General features: G+C 37.6%; 1 protein-coding gene across 3 annotated transcripts in view; it reads left to right on the forward strand.

Moving 5' to 3' along the window:
- The window catches only part of DROSHA (drosha ribonuclease III), a 72,966-nt gene that overhangs the window by 22,299 nt on the left and 36,358 nt on the right, over nt 1–14,309 (forward strand). For all 3 annotated transcript variants that reach the window (XM_030969502.1, XM_030969510.1, XM_030969519.1), the window contains 4 exons: nt 2,472–2,641; nt 7,190–7,314; nt 10,699–10,798; nt 13,719–13,826. In XM_030969502.1, coding sequence (XP_030825362.1) covers nt 2,472–2,641; nt 7,190–7,314; nt 10,699–10,798; nt 13,719–13,826 — 503 coding nt within the window. The remainder of the gene's footprint in view (nt 1–2,471; nt 2,642–7,189; nt 7,315–10,698; nt 10,799–13,718; nt 13,827–14,309) is intronic.

Genomic DNA, 14,309 nt, shown 5'->3' on the forward strand with positions numbered 1-14,309 from the left:
TGAGTTTTGGCTTGTTACTGTGGAGAGTACTGATGGCTAGATGACTATTTCTAATTGTTGTTCCTTCCTGGATACACAGTACTCAATCAGAAGCAAAGCTCTGAGGCTTGCTAGCAAACATTGATTTGGTTTTGCTGAAGCAATTTACAAAATACGCCATCAAGCCACATGTGGCTGATTAACTTGACCTCATCACAAAATGAGAACAAGTTTGTCCTGCCTAGTTTGTGTAGCTTGAGGGTGCTTTCCTGTTCAGGGTTTTTATATTCTGATGTATTTTTTTTTAGTTTTAGATTAGAAGTTAGCGCTTTCTGTGCTGTTGGGTTGTTTACTGATAGGGAGAGATAAGTCTCTGTAATATGTATTCCTGTGTATGTGTGCTGCTTTTTCTTTAAGGTCCCCAGCCTTCTAACTCTTTGTAAAAAATGTCTTTTTCCTGATATTTCTGCATATATAGTTGCCTTTTAGCATCTTTTTTGACAGTTTTTTTTTTAATCAAGCTTTCATTTTTTATTGATTATTTTTTGAAGTATCCTTGAAGATTTTTAATTTTCAGAGACTGGGAATCTATTTCCTTCAGGTATGTTTGCAGAACACTTCCTAAGTCTAATCAAAGAAGATGTTGGTGCATCAGATCTCCACACATCCATCAGCTCTCTCTTTAAAGATAGGAATGAATTGCTGATTTCCCATCCCTTTTACTTTTTCTTTCTTAGTTTCTAACATTGTCCAAAAATAATGAGGTTTGGGATGTCAGGTTTTCTATGTGGATTTACTTAGAGACAGGCCTTGGAGTAGCTCTGACCTAGTCATATCTGGTTTACTGAGATGCACAGCATGCAGAACAGTTGCTGTATTGTATTCATTTTCATAGGTTTTTATGATGATAAATATATTCAGAGAAGAAAATCCTAGAAAAAACACATTTGAGGTCCCAAGTACTGCATATTCTGATTTAGAAAGAGTCTCTGACTTTCACTTGGCACAGCCATCTATAGCAACCTGTATATAATCTTCCATGGGTAAGAATACACTTATATATTGTAGTGGTTGGTGGATGGGGGCTACTCTTGCATAAGAGTATAATCCAGTTGTTGACAAAGAACAGTCTTGGAAGTGGAGTCCCTCTTGAATTTGAAGGGAAACTTTACACATTTAAAAATCTGTTCCTGTAGCTATTTAGAAGTATTTTCTGTTTCCAGTGAGGTTTGGGGTGTATTTTGCCCACTTAAGATTCCATCTTGGAGTTTGGGTGAGTTAGCTGTTCTGAGAGGCCAAGTTACACCATTGCCCGTCATCATGTCCATACAGTAGTGCTGTAGTCCCAGCAGAAGTAAGAGAGCGCCTTGGTTCCTCACGTACCTTGTAGAGGACATCATCTTACACAGTGTGCTGTTGTGCAGCAGCTCTGCAAGGCTTTTCCATCGTGCCTGGGATCACACTCCTTGTGCTGTGGTGTCATCCCCCATATTGCTCTAAGGTTTTACTCCTGGTTTGTCACCGTTTCTCTTTTGTGGGTGTAGTGATAGAGAGAACATAGTGGCTGGAATAGATTGTGTCTGCTCCTTGAGGGAGGGAAATCAGCATTTGTGTTCTGTGGGGCTGAAACTCAAAGATTCTTCCATACCTGCAAATTAGCACTGTTATTAAAGGAGGGAATTAGAGAGATATATGTCAAAATTGAAGCAGTGTGGGAACATGCAGTGACTTTACTGACATGAGCAGACTTACTGGATTTGAATAGTCAGTGATATGAGTGATCACTGAGTGGTGATTTGTCAGAACCATCACTCACCTTCCCTGTTTGCATATTCACATCTATACCTGGCTACCTGAAGCCAGGCAGATTATGGTGTCTTCTTTTATTACAAGCAGCCTTTGCTGTGCATTTTTCCCGGGGACTCGGAGGTATTAAGTAATTTTCACATGCCCTTGATTCATTTAGTGACAGAAGACAGCATGAGGCTCTTTAGTCTTCATTACTGCAGTTATGGCATGCTAGCACTACAGATGAGTTTAAAGTGCAGGGATAGCTTACTACATTCATCCAGAAGTATCCTGTAAAATTTTGAGTGTACTTAAAAAAAGCTGCCTAACACCTAAAGGCTTTTTAACTGCTGTTGTGAAAAGAATGATAAAATTGTGAAAAGGAAGGTATAACTGGACAGCATTTCTGATTGTTCTGCTTACTCATTTTAAAGTTTATTTAGGCAAGTTAGGAACTTCAAGTTTACAGTACGATGGAACTGTTACTCTTGCCACCATTACTGTTACTGCTTTAGTTTGGCAATTATGTTTATGTGTGAGCAGTATTCCATCAGTAAAACATTTGCCTTCATATTTGTCAAATCATATAAGCATTTTGCATTTTATTTTGTTCATGAAAATGCTTTGTGTTCTGCATATTTTCTTTTATGCTTATGCTTTAGGAATGAATCTCTAAAATGTGCTTTTTTATTTATGGTTTTAAGATGGAGGAAAAGAAGTACTCTCAATGCATCAGATTCTTCTCTACTTGTTACGATGCAGTAAAGCTCTGGTGCCTGAAGAGGAGATTGCTAACATGCTTCAGTGGGAAGAACTGGAATGGCAGAAATATGCAGAAGAATGCAAAGGGATGATCGTTACCAGCCCTGGCATGGTAGAACAAATAAATAATTTTTTGGTTTTTTGAACAATCCAGTGATATGTACATGCCTTCTTTCAGAGAGTTTGTTACAGGCTAAAATAGAGCAGGAAAAGGTGACCAGTGGCAGTTGCAGATTGCAATAAGAACAATTTATTGACTGGTTCCAACCCTGAATTGTCCCCTCTGCTGCTGTACTAAAGGGTGTATTTTCAGATGGGCGCTGTTTCAATGTGCATGCTAAAAGGAAGAGCTATATTTTATGTGTGTAAAACTTTCCTGTTTTCTCAGACAGTCTTTAGGTGCATGATCTCATTCTCTTTTCCCAGACACAGCACCAGAGAAATAGTAACTATTTGCTATTTACTTTCCTCTTCCTCTTTTGACCCTTTATTGACTGCTCTGTTTAATGTGTGCTGTCCAAACATTGGCTTGAATATGGAAAAGGTGTTTTCTGCCCATGTAGTTTTTTCCACGTTGTTTCTGTGCTGCTCTCATTCACACTGAGGAATTTTGTGTACGTTAATTAATGCATGTAATAATTTTCAGTACCTAGTTTGAAACCCCTGTGGCCTTATTATTTTTGGAACAATTGGTATTTTAAAGCATTTCTTTTCTGAACACAGCTCCTTTCAACTCCGGCGTGTATGTGAATTCAGCCCATTATTCTTTTAAGAAATGTGGGTCACAAGAATAGATGAATGTCCACTAAAAAACTGCAGGATTGTATTTGTATAGTTTGCAAAAGAGTATCTTAGAGGCATATTTTGGACCTAATATTGAGACTGATGCAGCTTTGTCAGTAGTAATACCTTTCTTTTTCTGACTTCGTTCTCCTCCTTTGCTCATAGCACAAATTCTTAGTTTCTGAAGAAAAAGTGTAACTTGGTACCATGCCTGAGAAGGAATCTAGTTTTTCAACTGAAAAACCTGTCCCCAAACTTCAGCCAGGATGACATGCTAAATACATTTTTCCAGTTCACATTTTTAAGTATGGCATCATGACATTAGTAAACTACTTAATAAGCTAATAATAACTTGGGTCAGATTATTTTCCCCCTGATTTCATTCTAAGTGAAGTAAAACTTTTGAAACAACAAGAAAATTAGGCTGTTTCTGGAAACATGAGATCCAAAAATACACGTGAACTCTCACTATGGAAAAATCTACCTCAGCTGCCTTAAATGGTTGCTAAACCAGAATCCCATAATAGAAATTGTTAGAAAACCTGAATAGCCTTAACTTGCCTTTGATTTCTTTGATACAATGTACAAGCCTGTCCACAAGTTGTCAGTGTCTGAATGCTATGCACTGACATAACTTCAGTTATTTTGCTGAAGATATGCTGATTTCAGCTAGCTGGAAACTCCCTTTTTTGTTTAGCATGGAGGAACGCATATGTGTTCCTTGCTTGTGTCACAGAACTCAAAGTGTCTGTATGTACAAAGCAGTGTGATTTGTGAGCTGTGGTGTTAATTCTGAGGTCCTGTATGATTTTTTACTGGCAAATCTTGCATTCTACAAGGCAGCGTCTTTAGAGACGTGTGGACATCAAAATGTGTAAGCATAAAAGAAATCTGTAGCGCTTTGAAATGTCATGTTATAATGGCATCATTAGAACGTGTCTTTTCTCTCAAGATTGCAATGACATTCTTCTTAGTTTGTGGATTTTTCCTGTACATTGCAGCATACTGGACTGATTATGAATGTAAGTGAAAAACAGAGTATGAAACTATTACCTGCATTTTACAGCATTAGAAGATAAAACAGTTCTGTTGGAGAGACAATATGAAACTGTTTTAGAAAATGACAGCTCTTCAATTCAATTCCATCCACTTGAAACAACAAAGTAAAAACATTGAATTTTGTTTTGTTGCACAGCATTTCTTCAGAAATAATAATTCCTCTTGTGATCAAATCTAGGTTTTATGTGTGTGTTTTTTTTTTTTTTCAGTGTGAGGTGTACATATGTGCAATGTAGAGAAGGGAAAAAACTTATAATAGGATATGAATCCCACTTAACTAACAGTATTTCAGCATTATTTAAAATTATTTTGCTTATTTATGCTGTTTCATTAGTTCAATGAAACTTTGTGTTGGAATAGATTTAGAAGTTCACAAATTTTAGTCATCTTTCACACTTCACTCTTCCTAAAATATTGATGGTTTTCTCACTACTATGTAGATATATGTATATATTAATATACTTCTGTACTGCATCTGCATGCTATTTCATGTTTTGTTCTAATGTCAGCAGAGCCTTGATTGATGAGATTTGGAGTAGGAAACAAAAATAACAGGCCTCTGTTCTGTTGGAATTTCTTTGGTTTTGATGTGACTTTAAAGGCAAGGTTGTGATTATTGGATAGTCTATCAAAGCACTTTTAAAAGAGCACAGGGATAAAGCTCTAGAAGAATAACATCTAATTTGCTTGCATCCTGTCTGCTGGTGTGCAATTTATACTCGATGTTTCTGTATGTTGCTGTTTGTTCATTTAACCTTCAGAAAGGGCACAGGAGAGGAGGCTGGTGTTCATGATGAAATAAAAAAGCATAACCCAGCTACACCCCTCTCATAGCTGTCAGTGAGGGAGCAGTTGTGATTAGGTCTTGGAGAAGTTCTTTTGTCCTGGTTGCTGTCAGCTGTCTGTGAACAGCTGTGTAACTGATTGACAACTGCAAGGCACTGTCATGGAAATGAAGAGGAATCTGGTTTTGAGTAGTCCTGAGGTCACACATTTAACACAGACCCTGCTACATGCATAGTGAAAGATGTCCTTTTTGCACTTATGAGTATTTCATTGCCTCTGTTGAAGTATCTAAATTGTGTCTGTATTTTTTTAATTGCATTGAGTATAATTGGTATGTTGAGTACAATTATTGTTTAATATTCTGTTAATTATATTTTGCTGACCTGGTTCTCAAAGGAGTGGTGTACAAGGCTTTTTTTTTTTTTAAGGGGTACAGAGTTGGGAGAATTTTCTCAATTTAATATTAAGAGTAGGAATAACCAACAAACAGCTAATGAGGAGACAAAAACTTCTCAAGCTGGTTTTGTGCAGTCTCCAAAAGAACGAAAAACAACCCCCTAAAAATAAACTTAACCTAATCCTTAAAAATCAGGACTTTTAAGCTCTTGTTTAGAGGACAACATTCTGTCTGGTACAAATCTTGCCCATTATTTTCTTTAGGGCTTTTTTTGTTCTAATCCTTTATATAAGAAGTGCTGTGGGGAAGACCTTTTTCTCTCTCTTTTTTTTTTTTCTGAAACCATCAGCTTTAACTAACTAATTTAAGTAGGTTAACTGTTAACCAACATAAATATTTTTTTCCTCTGATTTTTTTTTTGGCTGGAGAGATGTGAATTTATGCTCAGTCATCTTGTCTAAAGGGAAGCTGGTAAGCATTTTCCCTTGGAAAATATTTCTTTATCTGAAAGCCAAGCTTTTAAGTTTTTTTTTTTTTTTAGAATAGGTGCCATATATAGAATTGACTTTGCTTTTCCGTGCAGAAAATTATTCCTGTGAACAGTTCTACCAAGGTGGTTTGGAGGGTAAAAGCTTTGTTCTTGAGACAGTTTTTATTGTTTTGTGAAGAGAATGGTGAGAGCTGTTTCTGTAACACCGAAACTCATCTTTGAATGCATCTTTACAGTGCTAAATGAGAAGTTCTGAGATGCAGGTAACTAGAAGTAATGCCCTTTTTCTGAAACCTAAGACAAGCAAAATATATTGGTCTCATCCAGCAAAGGGGGGAGAAAGCAGGCACGTTACAAAGCAGCTTGACAGGTAATGGAGAAGTTGTTTACTTGGAGACAAACTGTGCACCTTCAGCTGAGTTTTTAAATATGCTGGGTAAGTGATCAAAAGCTCTGTGAGCAGCATGTCTGCTACAGTGGCGAGCAATTACTTACTCTTGGTGTTCAGAGAGCTGAAGCAGAAGTTGCCTTCTTTTGCACTGTCCTTTTTAGCAATGAAAAGAACTTCTGTTTTGAACTGTTAAAAGGGCAAAAGTCTCCTCATTATACAAGACTATATTCCTCCTTGTACACATCAGCCTAGGAGCCTTTTTCTGAGAGTAGTGTGACAGATTTTTTTTGATGCTGTTTAGTCTGTGTGATTGAATGGATCTAATAATACCTTTATTTGCTTTGGGAAATCATGAACTAAAATTAGAGAGGTAAACTGATCTTAGCAAACTGCTCAGGCATGTGGGTTTTTGGACACCACAATGCTAATCCTAATTTTTATTTCTGGTGTGATGCTTGACCAGAGAAAGTTGTTTTAAGTTCTTGGAAATAGTAAAAGTAAGTTTCTGGATGTTTAAAATTAAAAGGCCTTTTTGTTTTTTTTTCTTTAAGTGTTAGGTCAATTAGCTTTGTGTCAGTTATTGTTGTTGCCAAATGTTTATAATAGTATTAATGATTAGTTTAATGTGGATCTTGGAGATTAATGTTTGGAGTGTTGTTGCTTCATGTTTCCTGGATAGTGTGGGCTTGAGGCAGTAAATTTTCCATGGAGCTGCTGTCAATTTAGTTGTATTTTGTTTTTTTTTTTCTCCTAGAAGCCCAGCTCAGTTCGTATTGATCAACTAGACCGCGAACAATTCAATCCTGATGTAATTACTTTCCCTATTATTGTGCACTTTGGGATACGACCTGCTCAACTCAGTTATGCTGGAGATCCTCAGTAAGATGCTTTTCTTTCTTTCTTTTGTTCAGGAACTCATTACTGTTGTCGTTTGTGCCTTAAATAGGGCTTGGTTATGTGCTTAGTATACCAAGTGCTAAGCTCAGTATAAAGCTTAGTTAGCACTTACGGTATCGGACACAAGCTCCTGCAAGTTAGAAAATATAAGGAGTAACTTTTTCTCTGGAATACTTCAGGATCTGCTGAAGTAAATATGCATGCATGTGTGGTATGAAACTTCTTAACCTGACAACAGCTCTTCTGAGTCCAGCAAAAGGTGGTTCCTCAAGCTCCACGTTATTTCTCTGAGAGGCCAGTGGCAGGTTTTCAGAGACAGAATAGTGTAACAGCAAGGCAGAGGAGGACAAGTAGTTACCCAAGCTTCCTAATGTCTGTTGCATATAGACTTCTGAGCTAGAGGATGTATTTAGGTCATTTTGTTAAACAGCCCTGAATGGATGTTTTTAAATTTCTCAAATCACTGTTTGAGTCTTATGCTACTGACAGGGAGAAGATTTCAGGTAATCACTGCACCACTACTGCCATGCATCATATGCAAAAGTAATGATTTTTATTTCAGAGCTGCTGCTTGATTGTTTAATTAGATGTTCTTCAGGTCTCACATCTAATAAGGAATAATATAGCCATTTTCTGTTTGATTACTTCATGATGTTTGTTTCTTGCATACTGCTATATGCTACTTAATCATCTCTTTCTATGCTTTGAAGGATCATGTCTACATAGTGTTTCCTAGCTTGGAAGCTCTATTCTGTGCTTTTTATATCCTGTTAGAGTTTGGGAGGAATGTAGAGAAGGAGTGGAGAGAGAATCAGGACTTCAGGCAGACAAAGAAATACTGTTTCACTGTGGATTGAAGAAAGATGATGATGATTGGTTTTTCTTCCCAGTTCTTTTCTTAACCTCTGACTATTTCAGGGAATATTTCCAGTGATTGGGGCATCTGCTTTCTGCATGATGACAGTATAAAGCCTGTCTCTGGTGTATGTGTAGTTAAGCTTGTCTTTTTCCTCAATGCAGTAGTTTAAAAATGGTATTCCCCAATGAAGTACTCCCACTAATGAGAGAACCACAAGCCACTCCCTTCCCCTTCCATTGAGAGGCACAAAAAAGCAGAGATCACAGGCTGAGAGAAAAATGATTTACTGGAAACAGCAATGAGACAAGAAAATAAACAGTAACAGCAACAATACTAAAATCAAAAATGTAGAAAAAGAGGATAATTTATGTGCAAATGCTCAACAGATCTGCAGTTTTGAGGCCCAAACACTCATGTTGCATGTATGAGAGTTGTATTGTTTTGCAACTGCATGCTGAGGATTTTAAATCCAAAGTGGCAGGAAGTAGGAATGTTGAGTGCTAATCCAGATAACAAAATGGATTTTTTTGGCTTTGATCATTAGTTTTAACTTAAAAATATATATCTTTATCTTTTAGTTTTCTTGTCCATAAAAAGGAAATAATTAGACCCAAAAATATCAGAATTATCTCTACTTTGATGCTTAATTTATTACTAACTGTAAAGTTCTAGTATTGTCATTGAAAATAGTATAAAGAGACAAAAATTGTTCTTCCCACACATTTTTATTTTCTTTTCTTTAAAATTTACTTGTGGGTTTGTTTTTTGTTTTGGGTTTTAACCTTGGAGCTGCTTACAGAACACAGGTATGTTTTGTTTTAACAAAGTAACAAAGCATTTTTTGTGAAAGACCTCTGTGATGCTGTCATAAATGTCAGGCTTAACTCTGGTGTATGTGCGCCCAGAAGAGATTTTCCTCTAATGTGTCTTTTCTTTGTGATGCTCTCATACAGAATTTTTTGTAATGGTAATATGTTTTTTAATTCTCCAACTTAATTGCAGTAACAAAGCTTGTTTCACCCTTGTCAATACTTGCAGAAAAATGTGAATTGTAGATCACAGTTTCAGGTTCTTGGTTTTGGGTTGAAACTTCCTCAAGGCATTTGTCCTTTTTGTTTTGGTTGATTTGTTCATTAATTAATTTTTCTTTTTTGGATGGTGATTTGTCAAAAATAGATGTGCTATTCTGCAGATTGCAAAAGTGCGGTGAATGGAGCATGAGGGAAATCTATGTATTGACCATTTCAGATGTATTTGTAGACTGAAAAAATATCAGTATCTCCAGAGGCAGAGAGTATACATTCAAGAATGCTGCAGAGAAATACCTAGGGAAAAAATGCCAATAAGAAAAGATTTGTTTATATGTCTGTGAATGTGGGAGGCTGGGAAGATTATGAAATAGTAAAAGATCTGCTGCTTCATTGACTGCTAAGCCACTAACATGAAAACTTCCTAATAAAACAACTGCTCTGAGTTGTTGCTGGGGAAGATTGTCTTTTATAATGTAAATATGTGTAAAAATTAACTTGGGTAAACTTCTTTCCTCTGGCCTCTAATTCCCTGCTTCCTATTCAAAGTCTGATTTATGGTTGTCCTGAATACAAGGACAACCTGGACACAGGGTCCTAAGGACAGGGTCCACATTGTCTAAGGACACAGGGTCCCTGTCACAATTCTCTTTGTTGCTCCTCCCATTGTAACTTTTGAAGCTGTCGGTCAATTGCAGCTGAATATAATGTTGGGGTGTTGACTTCAGATGGAGTAAGTTCTTACAAATTTGGTGAGAGTTTGTGCTGGATCACTGAGGGACTCCCACCAAGGAAAACATTGTAATTGGGGTTCATGTGTAATTAGACACTGCCAAAATAAGAAAAGGCTAGATGGTTGGAGAAAACCAGAAAATTTGAGTATGTGCCAATCACAGAAATAACTTGAATTTCTCTTTCCGTTCAGCAGAAATCCATAGGGAGCAAAACGTTCATTTCACTTCTCACAGGCTAACTTCATGTTGCATGTGACTTGTAGAGCTCTTCCTCATGTGCTTCACTGAGATGTTTGAGCTGGTGTAAGGACAGACACTTCCTGGGGAAGGGCGCTACTCCTTTGCAGTGGATGATAGGTAAACCGTGTGGAGAAGGAGTTTTCTCCTGCCTGAATTAAGGGGCAGGCACGTCTTTTCAGCATACAGAGGTGGCCCTTTGGAGAGCATGGTGGGTATTTGGGAGACCTGGGGTCTGCCTGAATCTTTGCTATTCTTTACCTCACTCTGAGCACCAATGCCTCCTCTCTGCTTCCTGACCCACCCTGCTGGAGCAGCTACCCAGGCACTGTCACCTCTCGGAAAGTGCATTGAGATTATTTTATTTCTGTAGCAAAGAGGCGCTTGTAGACATTCTTTGTGTACGTTGTGTACATTATTAGCAGCTGGTGTGTTCCTAATGACGAACAGGGAGAGAGAGACTTCTGTTCACTGACCAAAATACTTGTTTTCTGGTTTTGTCCTTCAGATACCAAAAGCTGTGGAAGAGTTACGTGAAGCTGCGTCACCTGCTGGCTAATAGTCCCAAAGTCAAACAGGCTGATAAACAGAAATTATCACAAAGAGAGGTATTCTGGACCTTCCTATGACTGATAATTGATCATTGTAATTTGTGATGGAATAAAGCCATTTGACTGCCCTGTTTATGGAAAGAATAGAAATCCTTTACAAAACAGTTCCTCTCCAGACTCTTAACACAGATTTTATTTTTATCTATGCTTGTTATTGAATGGAGGTTTTTTCCTTTTTTTCAGCTGTCAAACTGCTGCAAGTTTTTTACCCAATTACAGAAATTATTGTTATGGAACCATAACTTCTTTATAGCTGTTGCCATTAATGGTTTCAAGAATTAGCATAGAGAAGGACTTTTTATTTCATAATGTACTTTTAACTGGCTCATAATTTTAAACATTTCTCTTCTGAAATAAAAACTGCCACGCTTGTGTGCATAAACCGTAATTTATTAGGTGGTATAGTGACATTGCTTAGGATCTTTGACTTGAAATCATCTGGTTGTTGTATGATAGACAAGATATTTTTCTCATTTTGTTTTTTTCCTGCAAAGTGATGAGCAATAAGCATTTCCTAACTGCAGATGCTCAACCAATTGGGAATTAAAAGCAGAAAAACAAAGACTCCTAAATATAGCCTAAACCAACCTATTTCTATAAACCCATGGACTGAAGCTTTGAATTTGTCCAGTGCATGTCTATCGGTCACTCTTAATTTAACAACCTGTGTAAAGAATACACAGAGGAGAGATTAACTTCTCAAGTACGGGATGGTATTTAATTAAGTGATATTGTATTTTTATTTATTCATTAGAAACACTAATTATTCATAAAATCATAGACTACCTTGGGAATGATGCTTGAGAATCATGGACTGTGATTCCTGAGATTTCCCCAGTTTATTGGGGAAGTCTCAGAAATTGCACTTTTGGCATTGCTTTTGGTTGCAGAAAGTGTTTGATACATATGACATTGCACCTAGTTATTTCATTGTTGCAAAGCACAGTATGCTGTTGTGTTAGCAAGAGTGTTAGTAAACATTTTATTCATGCTGATATTAAATAAGCCCTTGCCTTCCTTACTTGGAAATGGAAAAAAAAAAAACAACCCCACAACATTGTGACTGAACTGTGCCACAGTTGTAAAGGAAAAAAAAGATTTGTCCTTACTGAGGTGATTTTGTTTGCCACAGCTACACACAGAGCAAGCAGAAGATCATTGTTTTATGGGCATATTTTCATTAGGGGGTAATGGATAGCTCATTTGTAAAATTGTAGTGGATTGTTTGTAAGGGGGTGATCATATTTTGCTCCAGAAGATAAAATGTTCCTTTTTTATTTAGCACTTGCTGGGGACTGCTGATTTTTGTTTCTAGGCTGTATTATCTCAGATAATGAGTTTTACAAGTAGTTTGCCAAGAGGGAGGCATACAGGGCTGAAGCAGAAACTTTATGTGACGATAACCTATATATTTGTCAGTAGAGGTGTCAGTAACTCAGAAGGAGCTGTAGCACTGTACCTGACTTGTACATGGGCTTTTAAAGATTATGAATCATATATTATGGAGTGCTTCTGAGCCAGTCAGACTGAAATACAGCCAGGTCTGACAAACACTGTAGCACCTTTCTCAGGAAAACTCAATGACACACCTTTGACAATGCACAAGGGGTGCAGTGCTGGCAGCATCTTTGTTCCCTCTGCCATCAGTCATCCACCACTGTGAGGCTGTACAATGATATTATTTGTGACAAGGTCATGCCTGGGGCTTTGTTCCTCTAACCTAACTTTGAGCATTTACAGCAGGTGCATAAATTAGGACCTGAAGGCTCACTTTGAAGTCAGTGGAGGGAGAAATGCATTTTTGAAGCCATTTATCCCCTTCACTGAATATAAAAGGAACCAGGGCTATCTAGCATCCTACCCTAGGCACCTTTGTACTGAGGTGTCTGAGGTTTGATGAATCTGTGTCTGGACAGATGCACATGTTGGAACTACTCTGTGAGTCTCTGCAAATCAGAAAACAGAGCCTGTTCTGCCCAGCCTGCTCACAGGCTTCAAACTGGGAGCTGGAAAGAGACAGCTTTGAGCAAGTGCCTTGTAATGAAAAGGAGATGGAGAGGCAGGATAAGTTGCAGCTTTGAAGAGCTTTGTGTTCTGAAGAAGGCAGAGCACTGAGGGGTTAGTTCATGCTGTGTGGGGAGCTTGCACACCCCAGGGCTTTATAGTATTGGAACCAAGAGATTCTAATCCCAGGCTGATTTATTTTATCTGTTTTTCTTTAATTTCATTTTTACAGAAAATATTTTCTTTCAATGATGCTGTCACAATCTTTTAGTGATTTAATGTCTCTAGAAACCCTATCATGGTTTCTAGAGAGAAATTGTTTGCACACCACCAAAATAGCCAGTGGTCAATGTAAAACGTATATTTAATAATTGTTATTGAAATAAAATTGGTGGATTGCAATCAGCGTAGTCTCTAGGACTGGTGAATGCTGACCCCTTTCCCAGACTGGGCAGAATGACATAGCTGAACAGGAACTGTTGCAAAGTAGCCAAGATGACAAAGCAAACCCTGTTTTGCTCCTCCTGAGTGTTCAGACCAGGAGTACTCACAGTGATGGACATGAATGAAGAGGTTGTTTTGTACATCTGGGAAAGAAAGTTCTTTCATTGTAAGGACTTCAGCTTTTTTACTCATGTATCATCTTAGATATATGAGTTGGACTGGTTTGTTTTGTCATTTGCAGCAAAGAAAATGTAGTCACCTCTGTTCTCTCCTTGGTCTACCAAAATCCCCTGTCTACACTGTATTCCAACACATCTGCCAGTCTGGGAGTTGTCAGATCTGCGCCAGCCTTAGAAACTGCTGACCAGAACTGAACCTCACCATGGGTATTGTGAACACGCTGGTGTGTGCATCGCTGTGCTTTGTTGTAGCAAGCCCTTCACAGGAGCTCTGTTCTCTCCCTGCTTAGGAGGCACTGCAGAAAATTCGCCAGAAGAACACAATGAGACGTGAAGTCACTGTGGAGTTGAGCAGCCAGGGCTTCTGGAAAACAGGGATACGCTCTGATGTCTGCCAGGTGACTGAACCAGAGAGATGGATTTTCTTTCTTGGTAGCTGCCATTTACCTTTGCAAGGGTTTCTTCTAGACTGAGGAACCAAATGGAAATGAGTACCTCAATAATATCTATTGATCTAGGGAACTATTCTAGTGTTCTGTCCACCCCTTCTATACACACAAAAAAGGTAATTTAAAATTTAAAATTTTCTGCCAGGGGTTGATTAGTGCAAATGAGAGAGATTAGGAATGGCCAGTTTGAGGCTGGTGGTTTGCCAAATATTGAGTCTAGTGTGAAACTCTTAATCCACCAGGTTTTATATAATTTATTATATTTTAATATTTTTATTATATTACATTTATTATATTTTTATTTATTATATTTTTCTATTTAGATAGCTTTTAAAAACACCCCAAGTTTTACAGCAAAGCATGAAGAAATATCTTTTTACTTAAAAGAAATTAAAAAAACTAAAACCCTGCCACAATTACCTTTTAAGGTGA

The sequence above is a fragment of the Camarhynchus parvulus genome, chromosome 2, assembly GCF_901933205.1.
Source record: "Camarhynchus parvulus chromosome 2, STF_HiC, whole genome shotgun sequence".
Classification (NCBI taxonomy): domain Eukaryota; kingdom Metazoa; phylum Chordata; class Aves; order Passeriformes; family Thraupidae; genus Camarhynchus; species Camarhynchus parvulus.